Below are 26960 nucleotides of genomic sequence, written 5' to 3'. Positions count from 1 at the left end.
GCTTTTGTTATTACTTTGACTAGGATAGTTGTACTGTATGATGAGCGGAGGAGATGGGGTAACATGTTTAATGAGCAGGAGGGTGTGTGGAGAGGTTACAGGAGCAGCGCCCCCTCTTTTTTAATTCCCTTGACTTTTTGCATGTTGATTTTGGCAACCAATTCGGGGCACAGAAACCATCCATATTGTCATGACACAAGGTCTTCTATGTTTGGCTGTCAAAGTCACTTGTCCCTTGCCATATAAAAAGTGTACATCTTGTTTTGCTGCTGCCATTGTCAGTGTCACAGTGCAGAGAGGTCGCTCTTGCGCTAGTGCTGGTGCTGCTGAAAGTGAACTTGTCAGTTAAATAGATAGGATCATGTCCTGTGTGAAATTGATCTTCTAACATGAAAGTATATTGTGCAGAAACTGTGTGGCAGCCTCCAGAAGCCCCATTGGTACTCCAAATCATCTGTCCTAAAACTGTGTTTCAGTGGCAAATCAGAAGGCCAGATTTCCACTTAAAAATTATTAGACCTAATATAGTGGTGCAGTCACGAGGCCCAATTATCACTTCAAATAGTATATGCTGAAACTGTGTTTTAGTGGCAAATCAGAGGACTAGATTTCCACGTAAAAATCATTAGCTATGACAGTATTGTTCACAAACTATCTAAGAAAATAAATAATGATTGTTCATTTAGTGACAGGTGACTGACATCTGTGGGCCTAAATTTGTAAAACATCAGGTTACAAGAAGGAAACGCTTCTTACAACATGAATGGGAAAAAGCAAGGTCGTGGTAGAAGGGGGATTATAGGCTTGCTGTTTGACGTGTATTAGGTATTAATGTGAATGAAAGCGCAACTGAGCAAACACAGTCTAGTCTTATCCAAATACCACAGACAACATCTGTTACTGGCTGGGCTACTCAATTCACTGTCTTTGGCAGCTGTACAGCGTTACACCTTGTAGATGAAGCTATGAAAGATCATGTGCTATAGTGGATGGCAAGCCCTGCATCAAGTAGCCTCACCTTATTTTCGTCCACCTTAACAACACAAACTGTACAATCCTCACAGGTGGCACCCCAATCACCCTTGTTTCCCCCCACATAAAAATTTGGAAATGCTGTAATGATTAGTGTGGAACCTCAGACTGACCATTTTGCACAGCTGTTCACAGATTCTATTCCATGGACATCAGAGATCTGCTCCGAAGAAGCACAGAATCCAGAAGAGAAATTTTTTTTTTTAATTTGTATCTAGGGATGTACGAAGTAGGGTCTGAGCAGAATCCAGACCCTCATCACCAGACATTAATCCCCAAGGGTGGAGGTGATCCTGATGAGACTTAAGGTACTGTCACACTAAGAGATATCGCTAGCAATATCGCTATAACTTGTGACGTTATAGTGATATTGCTAGCGATATCGCTTTGTCTGATACTTACCTACGACCGGCTCCCCCCGCTGGTTATCACTGATCGCACGAGAACTTCTTGGACCGTTTCTCGTCGTCAGCTTCCTGCGGCGCTTCCTGCTGTGACGACGAGCGACGCGTGGAGCCAGGTGGGAGGACGCAGGATCGCCTGGTGTGACAGGTAAGTAGCGACCCCCGTCCCCAGCGATGTCGCTGGTGAGATCTGCCTGTGTGGCAGCTTACTAGTGACCACTTAGCGATGTACCAGCGATCCTGACCGCGTCATATCGCTGGTCGGGATCGCTGGTACATCGCTAAGTGTGACAGTACCTTTAGATACCGGAGCCACACATGGACTGTACTATGATGTCAAGGCAGGAAGAGGAGGAGAGTGACTCTCCTCAGGGTGAGGAGTGTGTGAACAGAGAGGATGAAGATGAGGTTGTAGATCCCACTTGGTGTTAACCCAGAGTTTTGCAGCTGAGTAGCTTAGCAGAAGTGGTGGAGGAGGAGTAAGATGAGGAGGCTACGTTGGAGCTTCCCACACTGACAGTAATGCAGCCATGACAAGCAGTGCATCCTCAGCCCCTTCTCTGCCTGTGACTAGTACTGGTTGCATTTGTGCAGTTTCCCGGAGTGGCAAGCGTTGCCTAGCCTGGGCATTTTTTAAGACTTCAAAGGATGACCCAAAACACGTTATCTGACAATTTTGCAAAAAATCAGTAGAGGCAAAAAATGCAATAATTTGACAACTACATGCATGAACCGGCACACATGCGATCAACATGCCTTAGTGTGAGAATCTTATTGTGCTAAAATGCAGACTAGCGTGCCTCACCACCACCGGCTGTCCCATCAACCCCATCTGCTGATTTTTCCTCCCCATCACCATTTCAAGTCTTCTCACGCAGGTCTCCAGTTGCAGAAACTACAATTGTTGACCCACCACAGTCGGGGTGAGTGAGAGCAGGTCAGCTGTTATGGAAGTAGACATGACTGCTGTTATTGTGTCACCTAACACAACACATCTTTCTCAATTCATCATAACATCTCCGACTGCACCTCACTCACAGTCGAGCAGTTTGTCCTGTTCTCCGCCCTCTTTCAGCATCACAGCCAGCCCAGGGTTCGTCAATTTTGGTCACATAAAAGAATGTTTCATACTACACATGGCAAAGCTAAGAGATTGAATACCCCAATATCGCCGAATTTGTTGGCCACAGAAATGCTGCCTTTTTGCATGGTGGATGCAGACGATTTCAGAAAGTTGATGGCCATTGCAGTCCACCAGTACTAGTTGCTCAGTCGCCATTATGTCTCCAAGAAAGCTGTACCTGTGCTACACCAGCATGTCACTGACAATATCATACGTTCCCTGAAAAACTCTATTTCTGCCAGGATACATTTCACCACGGCCACATGGGCGAGCAAGTATGGGCATGGGTGTTACACCTCACTGATTGGGTTTTGAGAAAGAACAAGCTATTGTTCGAAACGCGTAATCTACTACTTGTTACTCATGTGATCACACCATTTTTTGCTCTGTTTTGGACTTGTTTTTAACAATAAATTGGACTTGAATTTGCAAAGCTGGACCTTTCTTCTTTTTCCTTGGTTACTGCGTGAAGACTGCACGTGGTCCGGGCTATCCACTACACATGCCTTCAGGTGAGCTGGCTTTTTTTTCTCTTTTTGATTGTACCTGTGCTACACCAGCATGTCACTGACAATATCATACGTTCCCTGAAAAACTCTATTTCTGCCAGGATACATTTCACCACGGCCACATGGGCGAGCAAGTATGGGCATGGGTGTTACACCTCACTGATTGGGCACTGGGTGACTCTGGTAGCTGTGGGGGCAACCAGTCAAGGGGCTGCTCCTCAAGTCTTTGAATCTCCAAGGCTTGCGAGACGAACCTCTGTAACAGTTACTCTACTATTTTGCCTCCTCCTCCTCCTCTATGGCCTCCACCTGCGCCCTCAACTTTTTCATTTATCAGACATGCGTTTTAACAGTGCAGATAGAATCTCCCCCAACTCCATACTGTGCAGCTATGGCTCACCGCAATCAGGCAGTGTTTAAATTAATCTGCCTTGGAGATTACAGTCACAAAGCTCAGAAATGTTGGACAGCTATCCAGGCCAAGTTAGAGAAATGGTTGTCTCTACTAAACCTGGAGTAAGAGAAGGTGTGTACGATAACGATGGAAACCCGGGGGTGGCCCTATGCTGTGACAACCTCACACATGTGCCTTGCATGGCTTACGTCCTCAACATTTTGGTACAGCAATATCTCCTCCACTATCCCAGCCTACATGTGCTGCTGCAGAAAGCATGGTCGCTATGAGCTCACTTCAGACAATCGCACCCCGCAGGTCATCAACTTGCATCGCTAAAGAGGTCTATCAGCTTACCGGTTAACCATTTGATTAGTAATGTTACCACATGTAGGAATTTCACTCTGTACATGTTGCAGTGACAAGCCTTGCTGCAGTATGTCCTTTTGCATAGCCTAATGCAGTCCAGACATGGTGCAAATGATGCTTGTGGAGTGGGCACAGGTGAAGGACCTCTACACCCTTCTGCACAGTTTTGAAATGGCTACTAAAATGGTTAGCGCTGATGATGCCATCATCAGCATCAATAGTCCGGTCATCTACATGCTGAAGTACACTTTGAATAGCCTGCATGAGGAGGTGCTGGTCCCAGAGGAAGAGGTGGAATCAGAAGAGGATGCGGATGGGATAACAATATCTCAAATTTGCTGAATGTCGTCACACAGGTGGATGCCGTGAGGAGCTGGCCATGGACTAATTACTGTAGGACAAATGGACATAGAGCGAAGTCCACGGCTCTAAGAGATAGACTTTTTCAAGCACGGAGCATCGGTTTCGTCGATATTGTCATGTTTTATTAGATATTTTCTTGCTGTGTTTTATTAGTTATTTGCTTGCTCATCAGTTCATCCTCAGGAATCAATGTTTACATTCAATGACAGTAAGCAGAAGAAGACGAGCAGGCTAGTTCTAATGTAAACCTAAGGCCAGACAGTAAATTGCAAAAGGTAAATGTAAAGCAATCATTCTATCATCATTCCCCTCTGTATCTCAAGGTCTCATTCCACTGTTTTTCCAGCCTAGGCCAATAGTGTGGATAGGGATTGCAGACCAAGGGCAGCCATCACCACAGATGGTCTCACAGGGTCTCACATGCAGTCCCAGCATCATGGAATATGCTTCATTCTGTGAGCAAAAGGAAAATTGTTTAAGGAGGAATGAGAAAAAGACACAAGGGTTGAATTAGGAGTTGTTGAAGTGATTTCAAAGAGTGAGGATCCAAGTGGGGATGGAAGAATGGTCTACGGTGTTTTGGAGAATGATTGCCAGCTGGGCTGGATCCTACTGCTACCTTTGGATTTAGCAAATTTTCTTAAGGATTGTTGATCCTGGATACATGGATATCGGTTGTGATAGTTGTTTTGTGGAGGAGCTTGGACTGTGACTACAGACTGTATTGGAGGGAGATACAAAAATCTCTGGGCAAACCAAAAGTTGGGAGACAGTGAATATCGCCTGATACCAGGGCAGTAGGACTATCGACCCCAGGGAAGGGATCTTGTGTATTGAGGACATTGTATTTTGGCCATCTACCTGGATGTATGGAATAAAAATAGTTGCATCGTTAAACTGCCTAGGTGATTTTTATAACCCACAACCTCAGATCCTCACCATGGGAGGATGGCTTGCAAAAATCAATAGGGGTTCATGGTACTGTAAGTGAAGGTGGAGGAGCCAAGAAACTAATGGAGGAGGACGAGGTGATGGATATGCAGCAGTCTGGAGATGAAGAGGATAATGATCCGCTCTCTGTTTTCCATGGTTGGCTGGTTGGGAGGGAGGAGGCATCCTTGAGTGTTACGCTGACACAAACACAGCATGAGCTTGGACCTCATGGAAGCGCCTGACACATGAGCGCCTTCCTCCTGCACTATCTTTAACATGATGCCTGTACTCTTAGGGTTAGATATAGTGCTGACTACTGGGCTGCCACTCTGTTAGATCCACAATACAAGAGTAAGCTTATCCCTGAAAAGGGATGCCCACTGTTAGGGTCGGCGGAACGCACCAAATATAAATAATAGTAGGTGCGTTCGCCACCCGGGGTCCACCGTGCGGTAGGTGACAAGACCGCTGCTGAACAATGGCAGATGCACCTAGTAGGTGCGGTACTGCGCTCAGGTTAACGTCACCCGAACGCTAAGGGCGGCTCCGTACAAATACAAAGTCGCTTGGCGAACACTAAAGCAAAAGCGCAGGCCCTGTTAGCATCACAGAGGCCTGCGTGTGGCGTCGCAGCCGCGAACACTAATAGCTGCTGTTACTACAGCGTAGCGGCAGAGAAAGCCGCAAGCGTCGGCGACGAGGACCGGGCGCCGACGGACGCTAGTGTAGGCGTGAAGCAAGTGGCGTGTAGCTTGCCACAACCCTGGAGCTGACTATACACACTCGGTCACCACTCGTAATATCAGAGAGTAGGGGTTTCATAATGAGTCAGACACCAGTCCATACATCCATCACCATACACACACAGAATAATATGCTACACTAGCGCATGGCCGAGCCGCCATGCAGGGCTTTTATAGCCATGCACTTCCGGGACCTTCCAATACTTTGGGAAGGACCAATCAGATCCGACACAGGACCTGCACATGTGACCCCTGCTCTCCACTGAGAGGGCACATTGCGGGCATGCCCAGTAGCACGGCACGAGGACTTAGCCTCTGGAGCGGTTCCTTGCAAAGCAGGTTGCGCTACCATTGCTGCACCGGAGGTGGCAGCAACATCCAGGCTCACAGAACGAGTCTGAGAAGAATGCCTGGCTCGCTGTGATTGCTGAGCAGGAGTCCGAGCGGTAAGAGGAGAATGGGAGACCGCAGGATGTCTGGCTCTGGATTCCCGCTGTGCAGTGCCAGGAATCCGACGCCTAACATGGCCCCCGCCTCTGAGCCTCACTGCGCTCAAAGGCCGCGATCAGGAGCGGTGCATGAATGTTTTCCACCGGCTCCCAGGTCTGAGCCTCGGGACCATGACCCTTCCAGTCCACCAAATAAAATTTTTTTGCCACGGACAAACCTGCGCCCCACGATGGCATTAACCTCAAACTCGTCAGACGATAAGTCTGATGACCCGGCAGATGACTCAGAAAACCGGATCATGTGAACTGGTTTGAGGAGGGACACATGGAACGCGTCCGAAATGGCCAAATGTGGAGGAAGAGCCAGGCGGTAGACCACCGAGCTAAGTCGCTCTAGGACCTTGAATGGTCCAATGTATCGCGGTGCGAACTTGGGAGACTCGACCCGCAGTTTAATATTTCGGGTAGAGAGCCATACCATGTCGCCAGGGGAGAAGCTTGGCGCGGGCCGCCGATGCGCGTCGGCGGACGCCCTCATTCTTTCTTTAGATGCCCGGATAGCATCCTGAGTGCGATCCCAAATGTCCCCAGCCTCCACTGCCCAGTCTGCCACCCTGGAGTCAGTGGAGGACACTGGCATCGGGACAGCGACGCGTGGATGTTGACCATAGTTTAGGAGAAAGGGCGTCTGACCAGTGGAATCAGCCACCGCATTGTTTAGGGCAAATTCAGCCCAAGGTAGCAAGGATGCCCAGTCATCCTGCCTGGCAGAGACAAAATGCCGTAAATAGGTGACCAAGGTCTGATTGGCTCTCTCGACCAAGCCATTCGTCTCGGGATGATAGGCGGAAGATAGATTTAGCTCGATGCTAAGTAAACTGCAGAGCTCCCTCCAAAACCGAGATGCAAACTGAGGACCTCGGTCACTCACGATTTTGTCTGGCATGCCATGTAAACGGAATACGTGCTTAATGAACAAGGTAGCCAGACCTCGAGCGGAAGGCAGGCGTGCGAATGGCACCAGATGCACCATTTTGGTAAAATGGCCGGTGACCACCCAGATGACCTTACTGCCACCAGACTTGGGCAGGCCAACTATGAAATCCATGCCAACCATCTCCCATGGTCTATCCGCCACTGGCAGGGGAAACAACAACCCCGCCGGCCTCTGTCTAGAGGGTCTGTTCCGCGCACACGAGATGCATGCTTGCACGTATTCCTTGACATCTCGAGCCAGATGTAGCCTCCAATATGACCTTGCCAGGAGTTCGGTGGTCCGTTTATTGCCAAAATGGCCACCCACCCTGGAGGCATGTGCCCAGGCGAGGACCTCCGGCCGTAGCTGAGAAGGGACCAAGGTCTTGCCCGGTGGTACTGACTCGAGAGCGACTGGGGCCACGGTCGTAAAACTCTCCGGCGGGAGAATTAACTGAGGCTCGGCTTCTCCTTCTTTCGCTGAGACCACCGAGCGTGAGAGAGCATCCGCACGGACGTTCTTCTCTCCACAGAGGTAGTGCAGGGTGAAGCGGAATCGGGAACAGAAGAGCGACCACCTGGCCTGACGGGAATTCAGGCGTTGGGCCGTCTGTAGATAGACCAGGTTTTTATGGTCTGTATATACCTGAAAGGGGAACCGGGCTCCTTCCAGGAGATGTCTCCACTTGGAAAAAGCCAACTTCATGGCTAGCAGCTCCCTGTCGCCGATGGAGAAATTTTTCTCCAACGGTGAGAAGGTCTTGGAATAGAAAAAGCAGGGATGCTTTCGACCTTGAGCATCGTTTTGATAAAGGACTGCTCCTGCACCGACGGAAGAAGCGTCTACCTCAAGGATAAACTACTTATCCACATCGGGACGATGTAATATGGGAGCGCCAGCAAAATGCGATTTTATAGCCGAGGCTTTGGAGACCTGTTCCGACCAAGCATTGGGGTTAGCTCCTTTCTTGGTGAGAGCAACCAAAGGAGCCACCAGTGTGGAAAAGTGTGGTATGAACTGGCGGTAGTAATTCACGAACCCCAAAAAGCGCTGCACCGCTTTGAGGGAATGGGGTTCTTGCCAGTCCATTACCGCTTGTAGTTTGGCAGGATCCATGGCCAGCCCCTGGGCCGAAATGATATAGCCCAGGAACGGCAAGGACTCCTGCTCAAACTGGCACTTCTCCAGCTTGACGAATAGCAAGTTCGCCCGCAGACGGTCGAAGACCCTGCAGACGTCTCTCCGGTGGGTGGTCAAATCTGGCGAAAAGATGAGTATGTCATCCAGATAGACCACCACCGAGGTAGATAGCATGTCGCGGAAGACGTCATTGACAAATTCTTGGAAGACAGCTGGCGCATTACAAAGGCCAAAGGGCATAACCAGGTATTCGTAATGGCCATCCCTGGTATTAAAAGCTGTCTTCCATTCGTCTCCTTCGCGAATGCGGATCAGGTTGTATGCCCCCCACAGATCTAATTTAGTAAAGATCCGGGCCCCCCGCAACCTGTCAAATAACTCCGCGATCAACGGTAGGGGGTATTTGTTTTCAACCGAGATAGCATTGAGACCTCTGTAGTCAATGCAGGGACGTAACTCTCCATTCTTCTTCTGTATGAAGAAGAACCCTGCACCAGCCGGTGACACAGATTTCCTGATAAAACCCCTAGCCAGGTTCTCTCAGATATATTGAGACATAGCCTCCGTCTCAGGGAGTGATAACGGATAAACACAGCCTCGGGGAGGCTCTGTACCTGGCAGGAGATCGATCGGGCAATCATAGGAACGGTGTGGCGGGAGTGTCTCTGCAGACTTCTTAGAGAAGACGTCCGTGTACTGGTGGTAGGGCCTGGGGAGCGCGGAGAGATCCGCAGGCACTTCCGTGGAAGCCACCTGAACACTGCCCCTCAGACACCTTCCCTCACAGTCCTTGCCCCAGCCCAGTATCCTCCCCGAAACCCAGTCAATGTCAGGGGAGTGGCAACGAAGCCAGGGAACTCTGAGGAGCACCTGATCGATACCATTGGGCATGATAAGCAGGGACAGAGTCTCCTGATGTGAGGGTGAAATAGAGAGTCTGAGTGGGACTGTCTGATGGGTCACCTGAGACGATAACGGTGCCCCATTTACCACCCTAATGGACAGAGGTTGCGAGAGTAACACCAGAGGGATAGCGTGACTCTGGGCAAAAGTCGAGGACATAAAGTTCCCCTCAGTCCCGGAATCCAGGGTGACCTCTGCCTCCCAGGTGGAGGACCCACTATCTAAAGTACACCGGAACACCGGTTTGGGTGAAAAGGGTCCCATTTTGGATTGACCACCACCTACGACCACTGGACGTGGTCATCTTTTCGGTCGCTGAGGACATGTGCCAGCCGAATGGCCAAACTGTCGGCACTGATAACAGCGCACAGAGCTTTGCATCAGACGCGGCTTAGTGCCGGAGCGAGATACCTCCATAGGCTCAGAGGAAGAGAGCTCTTGTGCGGGGTTCTCCAGCAGCACGGTAAAGGTGAGGGCCAAATTAACCCTACATCTGGATTGCGCTCGTTCCAACCCGCGCTCCGTGTAGCGGAGATTGATGCGGGTGGAAACGGCGATCAATTCCTCCAGACTTGTGGGAATCTCCCTAGTGGCTAGAGCATCCTTGACGTGCTCAGCCAGACCTCTCCAAAACACCGGGACTAAGACTTTGTCCAGCCACTCTAACTCGGAAGCCAGTGTCCGAAACTGGACAGCATAATGGCTAACCGAGAGTGAGCCTTGTGTTAGGGATAACAGTTGGAGAGCCGTATCATGTGTGACCCGTGGTCCCAAGAAGACTTGCTTCAGAGCCGCGAGGAACTGAGCAGGTCCCTGAACCACGGGATCATCACGTTCCCACAATGGCGTGACCCACTGTAATGCCCGGCCAGACAACAAGGAGACAATAAACCCCACCTTAGCCCGCTCTGTAGGAAACCGTGCAGCCAGCAACTCCAGCTGAATGGAGCACTGGCTAACGAATCCCCTACAGGTGGCGCTGTCACCCGAAAACTTATCGGGGAGCGGGAGGCCAGAATTTGTCGGCGAGGGCAAAAGTGTGGGCGCACGTGAGACAGCCTCGGCGACTGTCTGAGCAGCAGCTAGCACAGCATTCGCAGCTGAGTTGGTGCTCTCAATAGCCGCCAACCTGCTCTCCAGCTGCCGAATGTAGCGCTGCAGCTGCTGCACGTCTGCCATTGCCAGCCAGACCCCGGCGCTAGTGTAATGTTAGGGTCGGCGGAACGCACCAAATATAAATAATAGTAGGTGCGTTCGCCGCCTGGGGTCCACCGTGCGGTAGGTGACAAGACCGCTGCTGAACAATGGCAGATGCACCTAGTAGGTGCGGTACTGCGCTCGGGTTAACGTCACCCGAACGCTAAGGGCGGCTCCGTACAAATACAGAGTCGCTTGGCGAACACTAAAGCAAAGGCGCGGGCCCTGTTAGCGTCACAGAGGCCTGCGTGTGGTGTCGCAGCCGCGAACACCAATAGCTGCTGTTACTACAGTGCAGCGGCAGAGAAAGCCGCAAGCGTCGGCGCCGAGGACCGGGCGCCGACGGACGCTAGTGTAGGTGTGGAGCAAGTGGCGTGTAGCTTGCCACAACCCTGGAGCTGACTATACACACTCGGTCACCACTCGTAATATCAGAGGGTAGGGGTTTCATAATGAGTCAGACACCAGTCCATGCATCCATCACCATACACACACAGAAGAATATGCTACACTAGCGCATGGCCGAGCCGCCATGCGGGGCTTTTATAGCCATGCGCTTCCGGGACCTTCCAATACTTTTGGAAGGACCAATCAGACCCGACACAGGACCTGCACATGTGACCCCTGCTCTCCACTGAGAGGGCACATTGCGGGCATGCCAAGTAGCATGGCACGAGGACTTCGCCTCTGGAGCGGTTCCCTGCAAAGCAGGTTGCGCTACCATTGCTGCACCGGAGGTGGCAGCAACATCCAGGCTCACAGAATGAGTCTGAGAAGAATGCCTGGCTTGCTGTGATTGCTGAGCAGGAGTCCGAGTCGTCAGAGGAGAATGGGAGACCGCAGGATGTCTGGCTCTGGATTCCTGCTGTGCAGTGCCAGGAATCTGACGCCTCACATGCACATGCTGGAGTATCGAAACACGCTTGTAGATAATCTTAAGACAAAAGTGAGGCACATAGTGTGCATCCCAGTTCTAGACGTTCATCTCCGTCAAGGCATCATCACATAAACATTAGCAGTAGTGTAAGTGGCATAAGCAATTTCTGTGAGTCTTTTCACACATTGTTTAGACCAGCCTGTGCACCAGCACAACCGAATGCAAGTATGACACGTTGGGAACAACTAGAGAAGATGGTGCAGGAGTATCTGAAGCTCAATATCAATGCCATCGGTGGGGTTGGACCTTTTGGAATTTTGATCTACAAAAATAGATGAATGGCCTGAGCTTGTCTCTCATGCCTTGGAGGTTTTGTCATGCCCGGCAGACAGCGTTCTCTCAGAACATGTCTTTAGTGCTGCTGTTGGTGTCCTGATGGATAAGCGCATCCGGCTGTCACCTGATGCTCTAAACTGCCTAACTTTCATCAAAATGAACAAGTCATGGATTTTCAAAGACTTTTGCATGACAGTTGTAGACTGGACAGACTAGGTGATGGTGTTGTTTTTAGTGTCATATATTGATCTCGCGTTATTGCAGTCTGTACTATCTTTGTGGTGTCTTCTGCACCTGCTACTACTGAAGACGCTAAATTTTTGAACTGTAGAGACTCAAAATTGGGTCTCCATCTGGTGGGTTGACAGTAGGGCACTTAGACCGGCAGGCCTGCACTTACTTTCAGTCAACTACATGTGTTACTTTCCTTACATTTTTCTACCAATAGTATTCTATGTAACTGGTGTTTATGCCATCAGAGTGTGGCTTGAATAAAAAAAAAAATTGAGTTGTTGCATGAGGTATCAGGTCTCCCAGCTAAGAAGGCTTACACTTCTCCCTTACTCACCAGGTCCTCATTGAAGCTTCAATTTCAATCTGTAAATGCTGGGACAGACCCTGATACATGGGCCACGGATGACTGTTTCTGTGCCATTTAAAAATTTCTACTGTGGGTCAATTGATGCAGTTTTCTTGGTGTCTGCTCCTAATTTTAACTGTTTGAGAAGCTTTTTGTCACCCCTTGAGGTGCTGTGTATACGTTTTGGTTTGGCCTCCCATTGAATCTAATGGCATTTGGGTACGTTCGTCAAGCATGTTCGGCGAACATCTAATCGTTCCGCCAATCAAACCGAACCTTTAAAGGTTCGCTCATCTCTAATTAAAAGCAGCATTCAATAACCACTATAAAATTAAAAGACAAATTGTTTTTATTAATTGTAATATCCTAAAGTATCATAAATTAATATTTCACAACATGTACACTATTATGACATAATTGTCTATGTGTATTAAAATAAGTCAAAAATAATGCGATCTATAAAAAAAATACAACCATGAAACGGAATTTAAATAACTGTTATCTGCGAGGAATCGCACATATTTCATAGGGTATTGGAGCATTAGTGAACCCCGCAGCTGGACTGAGGTTGAGCCCTGCGCCTGGTGGGGCTTGGAATCTGAAGTTCTGCAGCAAAGTTGTAAAGAACAAGAAAAGCTCCGTTTTTGCCAAGTTCTCACCTGCACAACTTCTTTTACCTGGATAAAATAGAAAATACAATATAATGGCCAAAGTACAAGTAACATAGAATTGGGTATTTGGGGTAAAAGAGGTAATAGGTTCACAAAGGACTATGGTAACTAGAGGTCCATTTATATGGGTCAATAATAAGCTGATCGTTGACTTATCCAAACATACTACGGATCTGTTCATTTTTCTGCTAATTAGATTGTTTATGCTGATATTAAAGGGAATTGGTCAGTAAATTTTTGATATGTAATTGATAAGTTATACAGGGCTAAGCATTCTGAGCAGTGTGAGATCTGCAGCACAGAAAACAATGAAGCATCAAAATGACAGCATGCAGAGCAGTAAGTTACACGTTGCTGGAATCAGGGCTTCTGCCCCCTGTAACATGTTGCTCTCAGATTACATAGCAAAAACCTGAAGACAAGAGTTTATATTGGTCAATATAAAAAAAGCCTTAAACCAGCACCAATCAATGCTCGCTCTGGGAGAAAATGTTTCCATGTAAATGCAACTTAATGGGGCCAGTAATTCCTTATGTCACGTAATAAAGAAAATGTATTGCAGTACTTATAAATGTTGTGAAAATAAATACTTGTAAATGACAATATGTAGGTGGGTCCTCGTATTTCTCACAGTATGGAAAATGCAATATTAACGTAAATAGCATCCATTCTGGCAATGTACATGGATCAGTATATCCTGACACTGGAAGTCGCATATCAATTGCAATACATTAATACTGCAGTTTAAGAAAGAACAGATACTTTAGATTATAGTAAACAGAAATTAAAATTTCATCTATTATATTTACAAGACATTTTCTGCTCCATTGGTTAAACAGGAATGGCTGTCCATCCATCTTACCTAGTGAAAATGGTATGAAGGCTTCATTCTTCTTAAAATTTCCTTGTGAATCAAGAAAGTGTTCTGGATAAAACTTTTCTGGCTTTTCAAAGCAAGTTCCATCTTTAAGCACAGAGTGCAGCAATGGGATAACAACTGTGCCCTGAAATAAAAATGCTAATATAACACAATTCATAACATAGAGTAGTAATAAAATGTGTCTCTTACATAAGTTTATTACATAAATGGTTCATTTATTTCAATAGGAACCATGTAATGCTTTATTTTACCAATTGTGGGACTACACAGAAATTGAACACTGGCTGCTAGGTTGTCTATGTATTCAGTCTGTCTAGCAGCCGCAAATCATGCAGCTGCGGCAACAAAAAATAAATATCTGAGCATGCCAAAATACTCGGGGACCACCTGAGCATGCTCGGGAAAACCCAAGCAACGAGTAGGTTCACTCATCACTAGTGAAGAAAAACAATGATAGCTATGAAATCATCACAGTGCTAGAATGCCCAAATTGGATCATAGCTTCTTGAATAGTGCGGAGTGAGTATACTCTTTGCTCTGGTTTTCCCGAGCATGCTCGGGTGTCCTCCGAGTATTTTGTCGTGCTCGGAGATTTAGATTTCGTCGTCTCAGCTGCATGATTTGCGTCTTGCAGAAAGGCTGAATACATGTGAGGAATGCCTGTGTGTTAGGGAATTCCCACATGTATTCAGCCTGTCTATAAGTTGCAAATCATGCAGCTGAGACGACGAAATCTAAAGCCCCCGTCACACATAGCGACGCTACAGCGATCCCGACAACGATACGACCTGGTAGGGATCGTTGCTGCATCACTATGTGGTCGCTGGTGTGATGTCAAACAGTCAGATCTTCCCAACGGCGCAGCAACGATCCGGTGACCCGTAGTGACCTTTGTAACGATGTCACGCCATGTGCCTCGCTTCTGAGTCTCTGACGAGGTCGTTGTAAAAGGTGTCAAACATACTGATGCATGCTACCCAGAGGGATCTCAACGATCAAAAAAATGTCCAGGCCATTCCGACACGACCGGCGATCTCACAGCAGGGGCCTGGTCGCTGCTACCTGTCAAACGTAGCGAGATCGCTGCTGAGGTCGCTGTTGCGTCACAAAACTTGTGACTCAGCAGCGATATCGCTGTGTGTGATGGGGGGCTTAAATCTCCGAGCACGACAAAATACTCGGAGACCACCCGAGCATGCTCGGGAAAATCAAAGCAAGGAGTATACTCGCTCATCACTATTCCTGAACTATACAAAAACTTGTTGTAAAATGTAATATAATTTTAAAGTGTACAAATAATAGTGTTTATTGCATGCTTCTCAGTTAGAATCTTCATTCTGTGCTGCTCTTGTGAAGGATACATGGGTAGATAGTGTGATTCAAGACACAGCTCTGATAACTGCACTTTAAGAAGACATACCTATGTTTCCATCATTAGACCAGGACAGATTGTTACTTATATCATTTTTTTCATGCATTTTATCATTCAGTGACTTCAAGCAAAGTCAAAAGACCTTGATATAAAACTGATATAAAAATCATATAGGAACATTATTTGATCTACTACATTGAGCAGCATTTGTTTGTTGATTCCTTTTTAATTTTTTTTCTTGATGCTTTAAAAATTAAGATAATAGTAGGCAAAATTTCAAAATAAACATTCTGCATTTGTTGCCACAATTTAGGCTGTGTGCCCACGATGCGATTTTTAAGCATTTTTGCCTCGATTTTCGGTGTGAAAACGCTGCGAAAACATTTAAAAATCGTGTACAGAACGCCCCCCCCATGCATTCCTATGGCATTCCGCACATGCTGTGCTAATGCTGCGCTTTTTTCCGCGATGGAATCGCATCGCGGAAAAATTTGCAGCATGCTCATTCTTTTTTGCAGAATCGCAAAGAATTGCCGCGATTCCGCACCCATAGGAATGCATGGGAACCGCTTACTTCCCGCATGTGGCTATGCCCACCATGCGCGAAGTTAAGCGTCTCATGTGCGGATGGTACCCACGGTGTGGAGGAGAGGAGACTGTCCTCCAGGCCCTGGGTACCATACCCCTGTAAAAAAAAAGAATAAAAAATAAAAAATCGGTGTATATTTACCTTCCGACGTCCCGCGCTGCATTCTCGGCCTCAGCGTTCCCAGTAATGCCTTGCGGCAAGGTCCTGTGATGACGTAGTCTCGCGTGACTCTAGTGGTCTCGCGAGATTGCTATAGCAACGCGAGACCAACGTCATCACTGGTCTCGCAAAGCATCCCTAGGAACGGACATCGGAAGGTAAATATACCCCGATTTTTTATTTTTTTATTATTTTTTACATTCTATCTTTTACTATTGAGGCCGTATAGGCGGCCTCAATAGTAAAAAGCTGGTCACACTTGTCAAACACTATGTTTGAGGAGTGTGACCAACCTGTCAATCACTTTCCAAGCGATGCTTCAAATCGCTTGGAAAGTGCTTGAATATCGCAAAGGAAAATCGCGGCAAAATCGCGAACATAATCGCGGTAAAATCACGTGGAAAAAAACGTGCGATTTCTGGTTTTCAGTGTCCGGATTAAAACGCTACGTGGGCACATAGCCTTAAAAAATCCCCAAAAAATGCCTTTAAACTTTCACTAATTAGCACAAAGTGTGATCATGTCATCAAATTATCAACACCAGAGGTCTTTGCACCAAAAATGACCAGCTCACCTATTACTGAGCACAAAAGGGCATGTTATATGAGAATATATTGTATTTAAAAATCACCTTTGGAATAAAATAACCTCTGAAGGTCATGTCTCTAATTGTTGTATGTGGAAGGTTTACAGGTACAATGTCGCCAAATCTTTGAATTTCGTGTATCACAGCATCTGTGTATGGCATTTGTTTCCTATGATCTGTTTTGGGTTGAGCAGATCCGATTACACTTTTAATCTCATCTTGAACTTTTTCTGTTGAGTAAAAAAAAGATGTGTCATTTTAAATGCAGATAATTTAGTTACAGTCTCTATACAATTAAAGAAGACATTATGATCATTGTGAATGAAAAACTTGTAACCACTTCATTAAAAATAATTGTTTGAAGAATTCAGATACTGCATATCATTTACGCGATTCTGGGGTAGCCGTACTGCCCATTGTGGTACCACAAATTAAATACTTAGAGGGAGAATAATTGATTACTTACATAATACTAAAGTTTAGACTAATTGCACACATATAAAAAAAAAGCTTTAACTTTATTCCATATTGTATGTAATATTGTATATAATTACACTAGCAGATAAGACACTCACATTGTTAGGGTTGGGGGATTGCACTAAATAAAATATAAAATAAAGTGCAATCGCAACCCGAGGTCCACTCTGCAGAGATGTAACCTGCTGCTAGTGTGAACAATGACGGAAAAAAAACAGCGAGCAATCACCTTACACATAATAATAATAATCTTTATTTATATAGCGCCAACATATTCCGCAGCACTTTACAGCTTAACAGTTTCAAAACACAAGTCATAAGTAACAACGTTAACAATGTAATAATTAAAGCAAAATAAGATGACCCTGCTGGTGAGAGCTTACAATCTACAATGAGGTCGGGGAGATACAAAGTGCAGGTGTGTATTTACAATGGTGTATTTACAATGATGGTCCAGCCATCTTGAGGGAGTGAGGGATGGATGGAGATAGTGAATGGGCTACACACGCACACTTACACATAGAATGACTTTGATTAGTGCACGTGATAGGCCGCTCTGAACAAATGTTTTTTGAGGGAGCGCCTGAAACTATGCAAATAGTGGATAGTCCTGATTTCTTGGGGTAGAGCATTCCAGAGGATTGGCGCAGCGCGGGAGAAGTCTTGGAGTCGGGAGTGGGAGGTACGGATTAGTGCAGAGGTTAGTCGAAAGTCGTTTGCAGAGCGCAGCTGTGTTAACGGCACACAGAGTGAGGTGAACACTGAATACCAAACTCAGTTACTTCACAGAGAGGTACTGCACTAAGTATGCTAGGTACTATACCCTGTTAAAGTTACAGGGGTAGTTAGCACGTGGATTGGGCTTGCTCTGCAACTAAACTGTGCTAACCGCACACATGAATGAAGCAGATGCTAAGCCAAGCAGCAAGTTGCCCCTGTTCTGATTCTACTGAACCTGTACCTAACCGGTACCCCAAGCATGTAGCAGACTAGAGACTCAGGTGTGGAGCCATGAGCACAAAACCACATAAGTGTGCAACCTACCTGCCAATGTGTACAGTCTCTGAGCATAGACAGACACATCCAGATGTGCAGCCAGAGTGGTAGAGTAACCACTTACACACACCAAACTTAAATGACACTAGCGCGTCTGCATGCGCTGCTGAGGGCCTTCTATACTCAAAACACTCATGCCCAGTTGGCCGAGACATCGCACGCAGGCCAATCTAGAGCTGCCACATCACCAGAGCAGCTAACGTCCGACCTCCAATGAGAAGATGCCACATCACAGAAATGCTCAGTAAGGTGATCTCTGGACTTAGACACCAGAGTACAAGGCAGCACCTGCATATCACTGGTTACCATACACTTGGCTGGAGTGACAGCAGCAACCAAACGTATACAACAGGCCTGAGCAAGACGCTAGGACTGACGTTTTTGCTGAGCAGCAATCGCAGTGGCCGGACCTTATCGGAAGACCTCAGTACCAGACATTGCTTGGGATCTATCCCGCACAGTTGGAGAATCCCGATGCCTAACACACATTTTCTAAGATTTTGTATGCCACACTGCCTTTACTTATTAAACTTGGGCACTCTAAAATCATTTAATTTTTAATGATGTGAAATTAATGTCTTACTTTGGACTTCAGGATATTTCATCATTAATAGTAATCCCCATCGCAGAGTGGTTGAAGTCGTCTCCATACCAGCAGCAAACAGGTCAGCCACCAGAGTGCTCAGATTTTCGTCATTATAGTATAACGTAGATTCAGGTTTTCCCTAAATTTTATTAAAAAATAAATGCTTGTGGTTAGTAAAATGTTATACAGGCAATTATATAAAATTGTAGATAATTTTTATAATTAAACTAAAAACTGAAGCACTACATTTTGACAGTTAGAGTGATCAATGAGTGGAACAGGCTGCCACGAGAGGTGGTGAGTTCTCCTTCAATAGAAGTCTTCAAACACAGGCTGGACAGACATCTGTCTGGAATGATTTAGCGAATCCTGCTTTGAGCAGGGGGTCCCTTCCAACTCTACCATTCTATTCCATCATTGCACACTTACATACTCTCTAGAAAAACAGTTAGCCAACATCTAAAATGTCTTTTTCTCCTTTAAATATGTTTATCTACTCCTCCACCTTAGCTATTGTCCAAAGGTCTATAATTATCCTAAAGGCAGCAGACTATGCAGTGTCTTGCTATTGTAGTCACCCCTTTGGCTTTTTACCTATTTATTCACATTACAGCCTGTATTTAAACATTTTTCTAATCCGATTTATGTGTGATGCATCAGCACTAAATAGTCTAAGTTGGTAAAGTGAGAAAATTTAGGCATGAATTAAGTTGTTAGATCAAATAACTGAAAATTAGCATGTGCATATGTATTCACCCATTTTGCGATTTAGCCCCTAAAAATGTTTGGGACAAGCAATATCCTTCATAAGTCACATCCTTAGTGAAAGGAAGTCCACCCGTGTGAAAAAGTGTCACATGGTCTGTCATTATATACACTTTACCTTTTCTGAAAGGCCACAGAGGCTACAACATTATTAACCAAGAGGAACAACTAATCAAACAACACCATGAAGACCAAGTGGATCTCCAAACAGCACCATGAAGACCAAGGAGATCTCCAAACAAGTAATGGCAAAGTTGTTGAGAAGTAGAAGTCAGAGCAGAGTTATGAAAGAAATGTCAATTTCTGATGATTCCCCAAAGCACCATCAAATCCATTATCATCAAATGGAATGGACATGGTACCACAACAAATCTGCCGAGAGGGTCGCCCACCAAAACTCTGAGCCCGGGCAAGGAGGGTATTAATCAGAGAGGCAACACAGAGACCAAAGTTAACCCTGAAGGAGCTGCAGAGTTCACAATTAGAGACTGTTGTTTCTGTCCATAAAACCACAATAAGCTTTTAATGGAAGAGTAAACAGAAAAAGTCTTTTACTTACATGAAAAAATTGTAAGGCTTGTTTTGAGGTTGCAAAAAGACGATAGGACACTCCCCAAATTTATGGAAGGTGCTGTTGTCAGATGAGACCAAAATTGAACTTTATGGTCACCAAGGTAAATGCTATGTCTGACACCAAAAGAACACAGCTCACCTATCGAAGAATACCATCCCGACAGTGAAATATGATGGTAGCAGCAGAGAAGAAGAAAATGGTTTGAGACTGGGATGGAGGTTCACCTTCCAACATGACAATGACCCAAAGCATAATTCTAAAGCAATACTCATGTGGATCAAGGGGAAACATGTAAATGTTTTGATGTGACCTAGTCAAAGTGCAGACCTTAATCCAATTTGAGAACCTGTGGTCAGGCTTAATAATTGCTGTTCACCAGAGGAATCCAACTAACTTGAAGGAGCTGGAGCAGATTTGCCTTGAGGAATGAGCAAAAATGTCAGTGACAGGATGTGGAAAGCTCATGGAGACTTATCCAAAGTGACATGCCACTGAAATTGCAGCAAAAGGAGGCTTTACAAACAATTGACTTTAGAGGGGTGAAAAGTTATGCACATTGAAGCTTTCATTTACTTTGCCACAATAAAAGAAAATCAAATGTTCACAATTGTAGGCATGTTCTTTACATGAACTGATGCAAACCCTCGAAAAAACAAGTGAAATTCCAGGTATTATGGAAGCAAAACACAATAAAGGCCAAGGAGCTTAATACATTCACAAGCCACTGTATATATAGTGCTCAGCATAACTGAATACACCTCCTTGGAAAGTAAGATTTCAATCATTATCTCACTGAATGTACGTGCATTTTAAAACATTTTAACAAGATTGAGATTCACAGAACATTTTTAAAATCATAAAAAGAAAGTAAGGTTAATAATTGAACTTCAATTACTAAATCTTCAATTTAATTCAAATCAGTTGATGCAAAACTGAGTACACCCCACATCAAATACTATTACGCCGAGGTTAGACCTGTGAGAAAGTCGCACGAGTCTCGCATCTTAATACCCGGCACTGCCGCCGGCACTCGGGACCGTAGCGCCCAGTTGCGTAGAAATACATGCAGCCGCACACTCCGGACCCGAGTGCCGGCGGCAGTGCCGGGTATTAAGATGCGAGACTCGTGCGAGTTTCTCGCAAGTCTGACCCCGGCTTTACTTCTAGTATTTTGTTTAACCTCCATAATTTTTAAGGACAGCACCAAGTCTTCTAGGCATGGAATGAACAAGTTGGTGACATCAATTCTTTTCCATTCTTCAATAACAAACTATTTTAGAACCTGGGTGCTGAATGGAGAGTGATGCTCAACTAGTCTCTTCAGCATTCACATAGGTGCTTTAATTGGCTTCAGATCAGGAGACATACTTGGGCACGTTCACCCTTTTCTTCTTTCAGAAATTATACAGATGCCAGTTTTGGATAATTGTCATGTTAGAAAAGTGCACATTTACCAAGGGCATGGAGTGATGGTGACATCTTCTCTTTCATTATAGAGCAGTATATGTGATTCCATGATGCCGTCCATGACATCTAGCTCCTCAACACCAGCAGCACTCATGCAGCCCCACATAAGGACTCTGCCACCAACTTATTTCACTGTAAGCTCTATGCATTTAGAGAAATTAATTTTAAAAAAAAGTATGGTGCCTACAGTGAAAATTGGTGGAAATTTTCTAGGAGTCCCAGTCCTTAAAAATGGGAAAAAAATGTTTTCTGAGGCTCTCCTCTAGGTGTCTTTCATGATGTATTGCAGTCACTTCTTCTAATTTTTTGGCAGCCCTTGCACTTGTGCACAGGCTTTATGAGTATAGGAGTCCCATTACGTAAGAATTTTTACAGAACGTGTATGAGGCTCATTTCAGTGAATTTCCTGCCTCCCCAGCCCACCTATTAGGGTCTTCCAGAATAACAATGGAGTTTATCATTGACGTTCAATGAGTCAAGCCCCTCCAAACATCTGACCTACTCAATCAGAGTACTGAGCACTTGAGCATTTTAGTGCTCACTCATCACTACTTTTCACTTCCATCCAGTCAGAAATTGTGGTAACAAGATTGCGCTGCGGGACTGGTGTAGTGCCGATCAAAGGTGAAGTCAGTGGAGAGGTAAGTATAAGACCAGGGTCAGGAACCTTAAAATAGTAGCTCCAAAAAACCTACTGGAGAGGTGATTTTAAAAAATGAATGTGCTATCCTCTAAGGCACGATACAAATGACACTACTATAGTCCGGGCCACAATATGAACTATATTTTGCAGTGTATTGTGCACATTTCTCTCCCAATTTTTTGTATATATCCAATAAATTGGAAAAATAAATCACATGACTGTTTGGATGGCCATTCAATTCAATTTCGTTTAGTTCCGTAAATGATTAGTAGTTGTAATTTGAGTCAAAGTTTTCAATAAAATGAAATTTCTTGCGATAGATACATAGACAGGCAAAATAAATCAGTTAAGGAAAGCAGCACCAAGCTTAGAGAGTTGGCGCAAATCCAAGGATAATAGTAAGCTAAAATCATCAAATTGCTGCGTGAAAAAGAAGGGCACTGTGTGCAGATATTCATGTAGAAAGTCACTGTAAAGAACACCAATACAAGTTATACTGTAGTTTTTAAAATAATTTCAGATCAATATGACCTTTTAATACCATTCTGCATTCTTTACCTCTTGTTTCTTTGCCAGGAAAGCGTCGATGAAGCTCCTCTGATTGTTCACGTCAAACTCTCTTTCCTGCTTGGTAAATGTCTCTGTGATAAACTTTTTCATTTCTCTGAAATTTTCACCTAGTCGTCGATGGCTCCCGGGCAGCCAGCTGATCAGAGTAGGATAACTGTTAAAAAGCTTAATGTAAAAAGATCACAACTGTCAGTTTTACCTAATAGATTACATGTCATGTCCAATGATTTGGGAATCATACAGATGGTACTGTATTATCATTGTGTTGTTAATTGCTATACAACAAAGTTTGCCTTAGAAGTTTGTCCTTCCTCTCTCCCTGTAGCTCTGATGTAGCACTGATGTCAGTAACTCCTCCTTCTTCCTCATTCTTTTTCCTCAATCACTGTTTGTCAGTCATCTTAGAAGCCCATGTGTTTGCAGCTTTGGTTCATAAAACTCTTTTTAACTATTGTATGTGTACATAACTACAAAAATTGAGATGGAAAAGTAAAGCTTCTTCTAGAATCTTCATATCTTCATATGTGCCTCCCGCAGTCGAGTTCAAGCTATTTGATGATATATCTACGTGTAAGTACTGGTTCATAGTGGCAGCCTAGAAATGGTCTCTAAAGTGCTCTACACTTGAAGCCTAGCTATAGAGTAAGGCTGTGTGCACACGATGCAGATATCCAGCGGATCCGCAGTGGATTTTACCGCGCAGAAACGTTGCATATCCGCATTGTGATGTACAGTAGCATTTAAATCAATGAAAAAAAAACCGCTGTGCAGACACTGCAGATTTTTCCGCATGGTTTTCCTGCTGGTCAAAATCCGCAGCATGTCACTTCTTTTGTGCGGTTTTCCACCTCCCCATTCTTCAAATCCGCAGGGGGAAAACTGCAGTGGAAAACCGCACAAAAACCGCACAAAAACCGCAAGAAAAATGGAAGAAATACGCAGGAAAAATGCAGGTCATTTGACCTTCGGATTTCTTCAATTCTGCGCGGAAAAATCCGCAGGGCAAAAAAGTACGTCTGCACTCAGCCTAAGAATAATACAACATGACACATAATAAAATGTAGACTATCACGAGCTGTCAGATCATCCAGCGCAGCCTATTACATTTTGGGAAAATCTTCATAATTTATATTCTTCCTCTATAGTCTTAGCCATCGTTATTGCCAAACATATAAATTAAGGAGAGAAGAATATCTGTGAATGAGTACATTGCATTTATAGTGGTCAGGAATGGCCAATTTTTGGGGAAATTGGGGGCTTTTTGTGTCCTAAAAAAATAATGTTGGCTGAGGTCAGTAAATCCACTGTTTTCGAGTCAACGTTCTTCTATTGTAAATTATGCGTTGACAAAAATTATACAGGGATTGGTCAAAATGCTAAAAGGCCCCCTTATCCATTGGTATATAGCCACTCTGCAGTTATAAGGCTGGATCACTCGAGCACATTTTATTGTCTTTACATGGACCAAACTGCCTGGAATGACCGTGGATCTCCTAACCTGAATTCTCTGCTTCATAAGTCAGGAGACCCCCTGATCATTCTGGGCATTGTGATCCCTATACAAAATGGGTTGCAAATACTGAAGCACAAAGATACGGTAAATGGGTCCAGCACACTTAATGGAAGCACAGACAATTTTCATGTATGAAAAATAAAGTTAAGTGACACCGTCTTTACTCAGATGGCCTTGATCCTCCCCCTCCAGGCCCTCTAAGAACTGGGTCTGTCTTGCGTTGAATCTATTAATGCCCCGTTACACTCTTCAATGTCCCAGCGATCCCACCAACGATTCGATGTGGATGGGATTGCTGGGACATAGCTGATTGCTGGTGAGCAGTCAAATAGACAGACTCACCAGCGATCAGGACCAGCAACCAAGCTGGAATCCAAGGTAAACAGAGGGTTTCTCTTAGATACCTGCTGTTTACCTTGGAAACAGCGTTGCTGTTCGTTGGTCTCTCACTGTCACACGCAGCAATGCGCACTGGCCAGCAGGAGACCAATGATCAAAAAACGGCCCAAGACGTTCGAGCGCGATCAGCGATACCCGACGGGGGGGGGCGGTCGCTGATGTGTGTCACACACAGCGATGTCACTGGCGAGATCGCTGTGGCGTCACAGAATCAGCGATCTCGCTGTGTGTGATGGGGGCTTTAGGCTCAGACTGTTCTGAGCCTTGAATCTTGTCTTGCTACTGCTGCATAGGAGTGCAGCTTGCTTTTTTGCACAGTTGATTACTTATCGCAATTTTTGCTTTTTTAGTATATACAGTGCCTACAAGTAGTATTCAACCCCCTGCAGATTTAGCAGGTTTGATAAGATGCAAATAAGTTAGAGCCTTCAAACTTCACACAAGAGCAGGATTTATTAACAGATGCATAAATCTTACAAACCAAAAAGTTATGTTGCTCAGTTAAATTTTAATAAATTTTAAACATAAAAGTGTGGGTCAATTATTATTCAACCCCTAGGTTTAATATTTTGTGGAATAACCCTTGTTTGCAATTACAGCTAATAATCGTCTTTTATAAGACCTGATCAGGCCGGCACAGGTCTCTGGAGTTATCTTGGCCCACTCCTCCATGCAGATCTTCTCCAAGTTATCTAGGTTCTTTGGGTGTCTCATGTGGACTTTAATCTTGAGCTCCTTCCACAAGTTTTCAATTGGGTTAAGGTCAGGAGACTGACTAGGCCACTCCAACACCTTGATTTTTTGCCTCTTGAACCAGGCCTTGGTTTTCTTGGCTGTGTGCTTTGGGTCGTTGTCTTGTTGGAAGATGAAATGACGACCCATCTTAAGATCCTTGATGGAGGAGCGGAGGTTCTTGGCCAAAATCTCCAGGTAGGCCATGCTATCCATCTTCCCATGGATGCGGACCAGATGGCCAGGCCCCTTGGCTGAGAAACAGCCCCACAGCATGATGCTGCCACCACCATGCTTGACTGTAGGGATGGTATTCTTGGGGTCGTATGCAGTGCCATCCAGTCTCCAAACGTCACGTGTGTGGTTGGCACCAAAGATCTCGATCTTGGTCTCATCAGACCAGAGAACCTTGAACCAGTCTGTCTCAGAGTCCTCCAAGTGATCATGAGCAAACTGTAGACGAGCCTTGACATGACGCTTTGAAAGTAAAGGTACCTTACGGGCTTGTCTGGAACGGAGACCATTGCGGTGGAGTACGTTACTTATGGTATTGACTGAAACCAATGTCCCCACTGCCATGAGATCTTCCCGGAGCTCCTTCCTTGTTGTCCTTGGGTTAGCCTTGACTCTTCGGACAAGCCTGGCCTCGGCACAGGAGGAAACTTTCAAAGGCTGTCCAGGCCGTGGAAGGCTAACAGTAGTTCCATAAGCCTTCCACTTCCGGATGATGCTCCCAACAGTGGAGACAGGTAGGCCCAACTACTTGGAAAGGGTTTTGTACCCCTTGCCAGCCTTGTGACCCTCCACGATCTTGTCTCTGATGGCCTTGGAATGCTCCTTTGTCTTTCCCATGTTGACCATGTATATGAGTGCTGTTCACAAGTTTGGGGAGGGTCTTAAATAGTCAGAAAAGGCTGGAAAAAGAGATAATTAATCCAAACATGTGAAGCTCATTGTTCTTTGTGCCTGAAATACTTCTTAATACTTTAAGGGAACCAAACAGAATTCTGGTGGTTTGAGGGGTTGAATAATAAATGACCCTCTTCACAATTTAAAAAAAAATAAACAAAGAAATAACATTCTTTTTTGCTGCAGTGCATTTCACACTTCCAGGCTGATCTACAGTCCAAATGTCACAATGCCAAGTTAATTCCGAATGTGTAAACCTGCAGTGGGTTGAATACTACTTGTAGGCACTGTATACTATAGAGAACTTGTTTTCTTTAGTAATCTTTCGGGTTAAGGTGTTTGTCTCATGTGTGTAAATGGTTAAAATTTCAAAGTGTCTGCAAAATCCTCTGCAGTGGCTGGTTTCCTAGGAGCGTGTGCTTCCAAACATTTTCATATATTGCTTCCAAACAATGACCTGAAGCTGATTGTGTCCCAGTATCAGGCTATCCTCAGTGCCCCTACTCTTCTCCAATGATCTACAGTCAAAGCTGCTTATACTGGTAGAATTAGAGAGTGCAAAGTTTGAGCCAGTGGATCATCATCCATGCTGCTGACGCAAATTGTCAATCTTCAGGGGCACACCGCCTCCTCGCGAGCAGGAAGTGGAAGACAGGGAAATGGAGTCCATGTAAAGAAAAAACA

General features: G+C 45.2%; 1 protein-coding gene across 1 annotated transcript in view; it reads right to left on the bottom strand.

Moving 5' to 3' along the window:
• Positions 1 to 12659: 12659 nt before the first annotated feature.
• Positions 12660 to 26960, bottom strand: part of LOC141098574 (cytochrome P450 2K1-like) — a 34219-nt gene continuing 19918 nt past the window's right edge. Inside the window, exons 6-10 of the mRNA XM_073586480.1 lie at positions 22712 to 22888; positions 18702 to 18843; positions 16631 to 16815; positions 13862 to 14003; positions 12660 to 13005 (exon numbers count right to left, since the gene is read on the bottom strand). Of these exons, the coding sequence (XP_073442581.1) occupies positions 12827 to 13005; positions 13862 to 14003; positions 16631 to 16815; positions 18702 to 18843; positions 22712 to 22888 (825 nt within the window). The 3' untranslated portion in view covers positions 12660 to 12826. The remainder of the gene's footprint in view (positions 13006 to 13861; positions 14004 to 16630; positions 16816 to 18701; positions 18844 to 22711; positions 22889 to 26960) is intronic.

Source organism: Dendrobates tinctorius, unplaced genomic scaffold (assembly GCF_039654945.1).
Source record: "Dendrobates tinctorius isolate UK_male_01 unplaced genomic scaffold, ASM3965494v1 ptg000093l, whole genome shotgun sequence".
Lineage (NCBI taxonomy): Eukaryota > Metazoa > Chordata > Amphibia > Anura > Dendrobatidae > Dendrobates > Dendrobates tinctorius.
Note: the sequence above shows the minus strand (reverse complement) of the source record. Positions and strands in the feature narration are given on the sequence as shown.